General features: G+C 54.8%; 1 protein-coding gene and 1 long non-coding RNA gene across 3 annotated transcripts in view; one reads left to right on the forward strand and one right to left on the reverse strand.

The window, feature by feature from the left end:
* The window catches only part of LOC145716882 (uncharacterized), a 10,344-nt gene extending 10,089 nt beyond the window's left edge, over positions 1 to 255 (reverse strand). Inside the window, exon 1 of the long non-coding RNA XR_014139839.1 lies at positions 123 to 255. This is a non-coding gene — a long non-coding RNA (uncharacterized LOC145716882). The remainder of the gene's footprint in view (positions 1 to 122) is intronic.
* Positions 256 to 312: 57 nt separating this feature from the next.
* On the forward strand, positions 313 to 8,190 carry PGAM5 (PGAM family member 5, mitochondrial serine/threonine protein phosphatase). Of its 2 annotated transcripts, none has more exons than XM_006745732.3 (6): positions 313 to 551; positions 3,266 to 3,444; positions 4,611 to 4,736; positions 4,845 to 4,933; positions 5,061 to 5,191; positions 7,211 to 8,190. In XM_006745732.3, exons 1-6 carry the CDS (start codon positions 361 to 363, stop codon positions 7,359 to 7,361), a joined length of 867 nt encoding a protein of 288 aa, XP_006745795.1. In that variant the 5' UTR covers positions 313 to 360; the 3' UTR covers positions 7,362 to 8,190. The 2 variants fall into 2 exon arrangements, with proteins under 2 accessions (XP_006745795.1, XP_006745794.1); XM_006745731.3 differs by having other exon boundaries at positions 314 to 551; positions 5,058 to 5,191.
* The last annotated feature ends 1,492 nt before the right edge of the window (positions 8,191 to 9,682 follow it).

Raw genomic sequence — 9,682 nt, forward strand, 5'->3', positions numbered from 1 at the left:
CACACACGCCCCGCCGCTGGCTCAGACGCTCCCGTTGTGCCCCGGAAGGCGGCTCCACACGGGCAGCGCGGAGCAAACGGGTGGCGCCGCGCCAACGCTCGCCGCTGGAAACCAGGACTGACTTGCACCGGGGCCTTCAGCACAAGACCCGTCGCCCACCACGCCTCTCCCACTGCGTTCCCGGAAACTGTCTGCGACCGGCCGGGGCGTTCCCCGCCCCGCGGCCCACTGGCCCCGGGGGCGGGACTTCCGTCCCCGCGCTGCCCGCCGGCCGGAAGCGGACACCTGGGGAATCGTGTCCCTCGCGGCGCGCCGTCCACCCCTGAGCGCCTGCGCGGGGCTGGCGCGGGACGGGCGGGCATGGCGTTCCGACAGGCGCTGCAGCTGGCGGCTTGCGGCCTGGCCGGAGGCTCGGCCGCCGTGCTCTTCTCGGCCGTGGCAGTGGGGAAGCCCCGCGCGGGCGGGGACGCTGAGCCGCGTGTGGTCGAGGCGCCGGCGTGGGCGGGGGCCGCTCGCCCCGGGCCGGGCGTCTGGGACCCCAACTGGGACAGGTGCGGGGCCCGCGGGTGGCGTCGGGCGCGCCGACTGTCGGGCGGTGGGGACCCTCCCGGGCCCCTGGCGTTCCTTTCGGTCCGGTGTGGTCGGTTCCGCAGAGGGGCAGGAGGGGCAGGCTCGCGGGCGGATTTCTCTTCCGGATGTGGCCGCGAGGCTGGCTGTGATCGGGGGCGCCCTCGACCCCTCTTCCGAGCCCCGGCCGCCTCGCCTGTCCCAGAGGGTCGTTTGGAGGAAGGAGGACAGTGGTGCCTGGGACAGTGCCTGCCACGCGGGGCGGTCCGAGGTGGTCGCTTTCAGGCCCGGGTAGAGGGTCGGACCTGCCTGTAGGCTGTCAGCCTGGTTTCCCTCGCTCAACTTGGGAGCGCTCGGATTGGATGATGGCGTGCTGAGCCCATCTTTGCCTAACAGCTGAGAGAAGAAGGGTGGATGTGGGGCCCGAGGGTGATGGCCTGGTCTTGAAAGGAACCTCTTCGCAGGGAAGATGGGCAAGGGCATGGCTAGACCTCTTGAATAGGAACGGAAGCTCCAGGTCTTGGGTCAGTGCGTGGCCACAAGCCACATGTGCTTACTGAGCACTTGGAAAGTGGCACCTGTGATCAGGAAACATTTTTAGTGTTATTTGATGTTAATGAATTTAAATCTAAAAACCAAAGCAGTGCAGATTTTTTATGTTGTTTATGTGTTGCAGTGATAGTATTGTTGATACGTTGGATTAAATAAAGTGAACTTTTGAAATTTCACCTGTTCCTTTCTAGTTTTTAAATGTGGCTTCTTGGAAATTTTAAAGTACATATGTTGCTGGTGTTGTGTTTCTGTTGGACGGCGCTGCTCTGGAGTCTGGGAGTGGCCCTGTGGAGTGGTTTATCCGATCCCAGCTCGTCCTTCCTACTTTACTCTGAATGAGGGGCACAGAACTAGTATTTACTGGCAGCCTAGTTGTATCAGGAACTTCATAGGTATTCTTTGGGTTTGGTTTTGGTTTTTAAGATGTATTTATTTATTTGACAGAGAGAGAACACAAGCAGGGGGCACAGTAGAGAGAGAGGGAGAAGCAGGCTCCCGCTGAGCAGGGACCCCGATCCCTGGGCTCAATCCCAGGACACCGGGATCATGACCTGAGCCGAAGGCAGACGCTTAACCATCTGAGCCACCCAGGCGCCCCTGGTATTCTTTGTTTTAAATCTTTAATTAAAAAAAAAAAAAAATCTTAGAACTGTTTTAGATTTATACAAAAATTGGACAGATAAGAGTTCTTATATACTCTACCTATGATTTACTCTACTAACATCTTGTAATGCTAGTATGGTGTATTCGTCACAATCAGTGGACTAATATCTGTATGTTATTATTGACTGACATTCATGCTTTTTTGAGATTTCCTCAGTTTTCAGCTATTGTCTGTTGTCTCTTCCAGGATCCCACCTGACAATTAGTCATGTGTCCTCAGGCTTCTCTTGGGTGTGACAGTTTCTCAGACTTCCTTGTTTTGATGACCTTGACATCAAAACTGATGACAGTTTTGAGGAGTGGTAATCAGGAATTTTATAGTATGCCCATCAATTGGGATTTGTCTGTTTTTCTCATGATTCGACCAGGGTCATACTCTCTTTTTCAAACGTCAGTACAGTCTTCTGAATTTCTCAGTTTTTTTTAAGGAAACATTCACTGTGAGATTAAAGGACTTATTGGAAGCAGCACTGGACTCTAGCTTTATTGGTTGAAGCTGACACGCTGTATTTGCTCACCAAGTCTAGGTTTATGAAGGGGGAGGCTGTCTGTGCTGGAAAGTTCCAGAGCCTCATCTGGTGAAATGTCCAGCCTCTTCCTGGAGAACCTTGTCCAGTCTGGGCTTTCAGTATCTGTGTCTGTAGTGCCCAGATGTCTTCTCTGGCCCAGCCCTGGGCTCCAGTGTGGCATCTCAGCCTGTTTGTATTAGGGCACCCCAGGTTCGCCCAGCAGGACCCCTGAGTTGCCACTGCTCCCCTCAAAACTTATCCTGTCACCACTTTGTCCCAGCTGAGCACACTCTTTTCCTAGCTCTGCCCATACCACAGACCATTAGCTTTTATTAATTTCAGTTCTGGGAGCCACCAGACATGCCTGTCTTCATAAGATTTGGCCGTTTCTCAGCATGTGGCTGTTGGTGCCCCCCCCCCCCGCCCTCACCCCCCACTGCTCCCTCAGCTCCTCCTCAACCTTCCAGTAGTGCCATCCAATAGACATTTCAAATGTGCTTAGTGTGACCGGGGAAATGGAGTAATATTTTGTTTAATTTTCATTATTTTGAGTTTAAGTAGCCACATGGCCAGTGGCTAGTGTTGGACAGCACAGTTACAGGCTCTGCGTCAGCGAGGCCACACTGGCCTTGTGGGCACTCCCCCAGCTGCCCCTTCCTGTTACCCGGTTTCGTTTTCCGCACATCACTTATCACCTGGCTGTTTTAATCAGTCTTCTCACTAGAATACAAGCTGCACGAGGGCTTCGCTTCTCCGTTTGATCACCCACAACAGGCCAGGCACTGAGCTCTGTGCAGTAAATGAGATGTGCTCCAAGAGGATGGGCTCTCGGGCCAGCAGCAGAGAGCAGAGTGCAAAGGGCATTGTCTTGTCCCTGCGCTTTCCCAAGATGGAAATACTGTCTTGTCAGAAATACTCAAGGCTGACTTGTGAGTGGGGATCACAAGGACACACCTCTCCTATTTCAACATTAGGCGAGAACCACTGTCCCTGGTCAACCTGCGGAAGAGGAACCTGGACTCCGGAGAAGAAGAACTGGCGTCCAGGCTGGACCACTGCAAAGCCAAGGCCACGCGACACATCTTCCTCATCAGGCACTCCCAGTACCATGTGGATGCCTCCCTGGAAAAGGACCGCACTCTGACGCCCCTGGGTACGTGCTGGGGCTCAAGCCCCAATTGACACCCATCCCGGTGGCGCTGGGCCCCTTTGGACCTATGTCAGGGGCTTGGCCTAGATTCAAGAATTGTCATTAACGGTGATCATCGGCCTCACTGACACAAGACGGGCATTGAAAACATCCTCAACTTTAAAAAAATATATATGGTGGATCTCGCAGGTGATCAGATCCAAAGCACAGCAGAGGTGTTCTGTGCTCATGCTCAGCAAGTGGCGTACCGTGTACACCCTGTTTGGCTCAACCTCACCTGTTGCCGGAGATCCTTCTGTTCAGCACCTGCAGATCTGTTTAAAGTCGGCTTCACAATGGTAAACAGACGAGATTGAGTGATAGCGGCTCTCACGTGCCCCTGGCAGAAGTGCTGCCTGTCGCCGAGTCCTGCCGTCGTGCGCGGCACTGCTGGGCATGCATGTCCGCCGTGGTCTTTGTGCCGGCGTGCAAGCACGTCTGTGGAAGGAATTCCTAGGAGAGGAAGCACGGGGTGGTCTGAGATAGAGGTTAAGTTTGTAAAGATTTCTTTGTCAGACAGGATATGACCCATCTGTCCACGCACTAAAAAACCCAGATGGTGTAAAGGGTTTAGCAGCCTGTCCTTCCGCCTGCTGTGCCGCGTGAGCAGGGAGGCCCCGTCCAGGGTGCTGCTGCGTGCAGCTGAAACGGACTCGCTGAGGGCATTTTCAGCCAGATTCTAAGATACATATTTGAGAAAAAAGACCTGTGTTTGCACGCAGTCTATACTTAGTAATGCTGAGGCCGTTGGGTCTTTACGTGTTGGTGTCTCTGATGATTCCACAACTGGTGGGACAGCGGCACTCTGAAACTCAGTCTTTGGACAAAATTGAGTAAAAGTGGCACGAAGGACCCAGAAGTAGTAACAGGAGCCTACCACACTTCAGTGACCCTCAGCCTTGGGCACTGTTTAACACTTCTTCTGTACAGGGCTGAAGGTAACTAACTGCATTATCTCGTTGATTTTACCTGTTGAATGCCTGGCCGCCCAGTTAGGCCCAAGCCCCAGGAGGGCCTGCCCACCTTGTCCCCCAGCCCTGATGGTACTTGGTAACGACTGGAGTATTTGTGAAGTAAACAAAAGAGGAACTCCAGCAACATGTAATTCTCCGGTGTTTTTCATTTTCAAGGTCGTGAACAGGCTGAACTAACTGGGCTCCGACTTGCAAGCTTGGGGTTGAAGTTTAATAAAATTGTCCATTCGTCCATGACTCGTGCAATAGAAACCACTGATATCATCAGCAAACACCTGCCAGGTGAGTGCCGGGCATCCCCAGGTCCCTGGGCAGCAGGATTGAGAACGGCAGAGGGCCCTGGGCAGCTTCTCCTGAAGGGGCAGCACTGAGTCATTGCTTCTCCCACAGGTGTCTGCAAGGTCAGCACAGACCTGCTAAGAGAAGGCGCCCCCATCGAGCCCGACCCACCTGTGTCCCACTGGAAGCCAGAGGCTGTGGTAAAACCCCTACTCCCCCGGGGAGCATCCCCCACCCCGCTCCCGTTGGCCCACTCTGCCCATACCCCTCCACCCGTGGCCTGCATGCTGCCTCCATACTTAAGGTTCCTTACCCTGCCCCCAGCAGTATTATGAAGATGGAGCGCGGATCGAGGCTGCCTTCCGGAACTACATCCACCGGGCAGATGCCAAGCAGCAGGAGGACAGTTACGAGATCTTCATCTGCCACGCCAACGTCATCCGCTACATTGTGTGCCGGTGAGGGGTGACACATGGCTCCCTGGCCCACCTTCCCTCCTGCCAGCCTCTGCCGGCTCATCTTTCCAGGAGGCCCTAGCCAGCCTTCTGGTAGATTGTCAGCTTGGAGTTTCTCATGATTACACATTGTCGGCGGGAGCAGCACCGATGCAGTCCAGGCGGGTTGGGGTGCCCCAAGTCAGTGGCACGTTCTGGGTGATGCCTACGTGGTCACTTGGTTAAGGCATTGTGTGCTGGACATCTCACACTGTACAATTGTGTTTTCCCCCTTGGTGATTGGTAAGCGTCTTGGGAGACCGCGCAAATCCTCTCTCCCTCCAATTTATGCCAACTGAATTTAGCCCCTGTCGGTGGGTCTTGCCACGACAGATACTGTGGGGGCGCTTGCCTAATGATGGTTTTGCCTTTCCCTCATTCTGTCCTCATTTGTTAATTGAAATTCTTCTATAAGCACTCACTCTTACTCTCCGTTCATTTATTTGTAGGATTATGGACTCACGGGTCTGTATTTGGCACTGTGGGTTATAACCCGTCACCATGTTGGTCACGTTGCTGCTCTGGCTGTTGGGCCCCCAGGAGGAGGCTCCTGTGTCCTGTGTCCTCTGGACCTGCCTCACTTCCTGGCACTAATGCAGCTTCCAGAGCCAGCTGAGTGACACCTGCCCTGAGGTGCAGCCACGGGCCAGTGGGCCCTGGAGGCAGTTAGGCCAGCTGGGTGCTTATGTGTTTGACCAAAGCTCACTTAGTGCAAAACGTGAAATAACTGGAACCCCAGCCACCCTCTCGATCCATTAGAAAGTGTGTGTCAGGCGTTTTAACAGCTGAGGGATTTCCTCTTGTCGTGTGACGGTGCCTGGCAGGGGTGTCGGACAGGACACAGCCCGCTGGGTGGCCTGTGGAACTCTCCAAATCCAGGCTCAGGGTCCCTGCTCACCGTGCTTGACCCTTGGGCCTGTCGTCAGGGCTGGGGGGCGGGGCGGAGGGGGGCCGTTTCCCCTCCAGTGTCACATGCACGGCCTCTGTTGAGAAGCCCAGGACATCCAAGGCAGGGGGCACAGGGATGCCAGGAGCCAGGCTTCTTAGCTTGCTCACAGGGCTCCAGGCCAGGTGGGAAAGAGGGGTGGGCCTCAGACGGCGCCCCACACCCTCCAAACTAAAGCGCTCCCAGAAGGCACAGTCTCAGAGCTCCTCTGCTCAGCACATACTCTTCCCTGATAGCTGCTCTGGGTATCTCTGCTCCGTGGAAACCCCATGTTAGAACACACCCTGGGACAGGCTGACCTGAGCAGCCACTAGAAGTGACCCCAATGCTGAAAACACCAGAAGTATTCGGGGACTTGGAGTAGAGGTGACTTGTGTGCCATAAAGGGCTAGAGGGAGCCAGAGCATCCCTGTCACGATACGGGAGGGCATTCTGGAAATTGTGAGGGAGACATGGAGAAGACTTGAAAAAGCAGCATGAAGGTAGTTGTTGCCAAGGCTGCAGGGTGAGCCACGGGGATGCCCCTCGTCCATGTAGAGATTTAGGGCATGAAGGACGTCTGATGACTTGCGGAGGCCGTGATGATACTGGGCTTTTCAGCAAATACTGCGCCTAGGAAGTGTGAGAGCAAGGAAAGGCCCTGGGGTTGTGGATTACACCACCCTGTTCCTAGGGGAGAATGGGTCAGGAGCGGATCCGTGGCACTGCCCCTGCCCCCTTTTGGTTACACTGGAAGTTCAATCACATGCACTTGTAAGAAGCCATGGATTTCTGACTCACGTGCCCATCTTGAGTTGGGTCGATCCCCTGACCCAAAGAGGGGCTGGGCCGTCACCATGCCCCTTATTTGATTTGATGGGATGGCATCAGCCCAGCAGCTCCTTTCTGAGAACCCCCCTGCTTGAAAACAGGAGACCCAGCCCCAAGAAAGTCTGCTCCGAGACCTTAACTGAGGTTGGGGGCTGTTAGCGTTGCCCTGACCCCAGCCCGTTTTGGTGACAGAGCCCCCTGTTCTACATTGTTCTTTCTCCTTCCAGGGCACTGCAGTTTCCTCCAGAAGGCTGGCTCCGCCTGTCTCTCAACAATGGCAGCATCACCCACCTGGTGGTCCGGCCAGATGGCCGAGTGGCGCTCAGGACCCTCGGGGACACGGGGTTCATGCCTCCGGACAAGATCTCCCGCTCCTGAGGGCCGCCTGGAGGCCCCGCTCTCCTCAGTCCCCCTGTGGCTCCCGTGGGTGCTGCCAAGGACACGGCTCCTTCCCTGTCTTCCCTCCACAGGCTGCACTGCGGTTACACCGCACTTCTCCAGGACGACAGTGAAAAAGGACGAAGAATATCTAAAATATCTAAAATGTGGCATTTCAGTCCGTACTTCCGGCCCCGGGATGGAAAAGGGCATTGTTCCGAGCAGATGGGCCTCATTTCTTTCTTGGGGTTTTCTACCTGGTCTTCCAGGACGAGGCCTCACGCGTGCCGTCTGCGGGGACCACGGTCAGTCCACACGGGCATCTTTGGTCGTGACCACAGTTGGCCACACGAGCCCCTCAAGGCTCTGAGGAGGGGCCGCCAGGGCTTCCATCCAGAACTTCTTGTCGTACATTTTTCCCCTTTCTTAAGACTCTCTTATCACTTAAGTATTTGTCCACTAAAGATTCTCATCTGGGTTCCTGCTTTGGTAACCAGTTTCTCAGTCCAGAGTCCTGCACCTCTGACGCTGTTGGGCCTTTCCCAACACTCAGCCGCACCTTGGCAGGTGAGGGAGGTGGCTGGATGGTGATCGGACAGCCGGGCGTCCTCTTCGGTCTTTGCCTCTGGTTGTTAATCCTTTATGCTTACGGATTAAACTATTTAGATGTGATATGTCCATCCCAAATATTCTGTTAACTTAGGAGAAGCTACGGTTTTTATGAAGTGGTTATGAACATTTTCTGCAATCAGTGCAACTAATTGGGGCATTTGATCCATTTCTCTGTCACTTTGGAAATAACTGCAAAATAAAGATTTTATTTTACTGATTCCTCAAAGTACTGATTGCGAATGTTTTCGAGAAGACGATCCGTGCTGCGCAACAGACAGCAGCCCCAGACCCGCTGGAACGGTTGCAGCGGCAGAAAGCTCTTTCCCGCGGTATTTTGTGTTCCCAGGGCTGACGGCTTGGCCGGGCGTCCACCCACCAGGGGCCAAGGCCCGGACCCAGGACGGTGAGCTACACAAACGGCTTTCCACCAGCACCAGCCACGCACCACTCTCGAGAGAGTTCTGACGAGTGAGCCAGGGGCTGTGCCAACTTCTCAAAGCACAGCAACAGGCAGCACACCTCTGGCCTCAGGTGGGAAGGCGGCCCAAGAAGGCAAGGGCCACACAGGCGTCCCACCCTGAGCCTGAGCCCTGGGCCCTGGGACCCACACACCTGAAGGTGGAGGTGGCAGGTCCCCCCCCAAGGGGTCGTGCAGCTGCCTCTGCACCGTCTCCAGATCCGCCTTTTTCTTCAGATTTTTTTTTGAGAAAGAGAACGCGAGTGGGGGGAGGGGCAGAAGCAGCAGCAGACTCGCCGCGAGCAGGGAGCCCGATGCGGGGCTCGATCCCAGGACCCTGAGGTGATGACCCGAGCCGAAGGCAGACGCTTCACCGACTGAGCCACCCAGGCGCCCCTTCAGATCTGCCTTTATGGCGGCATTTCACTTGACCTTTGAGAAGCAGGGCAGCATTTTGGAAACCGAAAACGAGCCCACGTGGGGATGCAGCCGAGGAGCAAGAGGTGGGTGTCGACATGGGGTCACGGGCCCACTGATGTCAAGACGGAAACTTACCTGAGGTGGGACAGATGACTGAAGACTTCTGAGGTGTCAGCAACAGTATCCTAAGTTTGGCCAAAATGAAGCCTGCAAATCAGGAACCTGAACTGACATCACTGGGAACAGAGCAGTTGGTTCCTATTACGTTGTGCTGTTTATTCCAAAATATTTTCTTCTGAGATAGTCAGGAAGGAACATGAGTGCAATTTGTAAACCAGAAAATCCTTACAGGTTTTGTGCACAAATGCAAAACGTCAGACGAGGAAAAGTGCGTGCCTTGGACAGCCCAGCAAGCAGACCCAACTCAGGGCGACGGCAGTGAGCGATGACATCTGAAGCCACGGCCTGTCAAGGCCGTAATCCCACAGACTGCCAAGCTGTGAATGTTGCTGCAAACGTCCCAGAATTATTCAAGACGATTTGTCTGTGGTCCTGCTGTTCAGGAGGAAGGTCCAGAAAGATGTGACTGCCAGTTGACCCGTGAGCTCGTCACAGCCTCCCATCCTTGGACGTGGATTCTGCTCACCTGTCTGGCCCCCCAGAGGCTGCTCCAAGGACATGGCCTTGAGATGGTGAGGTGGGGCTGAGCCAGGTAGGGCTTCTATATAAACTCTTCAGATTGGGAGTGTGGATGCAGGGATCCATTCATCTTGCCACCCAAGACGAGCCTCGTATGTTAAGTTCTTCTGCTTATTAAACCTGCCACCTCCCA

Source organism: Leptonychotes weddellii, chromosome 13 (genome assembly GCF_054177405.1).
Source record: "Leptonychotes weddellii isolate Sample4059 chromosome 13, ASM5417740v2, whole genome shotgun sequence".
In the NCBI taxonomy this organism is placed as follows: domain Eukaryota; kingdom Metazoa; phylum Chordata; class Mammalia; order Carnivora; family Phocidae; genus Leptonychotes; species Leptonychotes weddellii.

What these genes read in the sequence shown, in the direction of transcription:
- PGAM5 (XM_006745731.3), top strand. Translation starts at nt 361, where the DNA reads ATGGCGTTCCGACAGGCGCTGCAGCTGGCGGCTTGCGGCCTGGCCGGA. An exon ending in TGGGACCCCAACTGGGACAG is followed by an intron (nt 552 to 3,265) that starts GTGCGGGGCCCG and finishes TTTCAACATTAG; the next exon opens with GCGAGAACCACTGTCCCTGG. An exon ending in CCGCACTCTGACGCCCCTGG is followed by an intron (nt 3,445 to 4,610) that starts GTACGTGCTGGG and finishes TTCATTTTCAAG; the next exon opens with GTCGTGAACAGGCTGAACTA.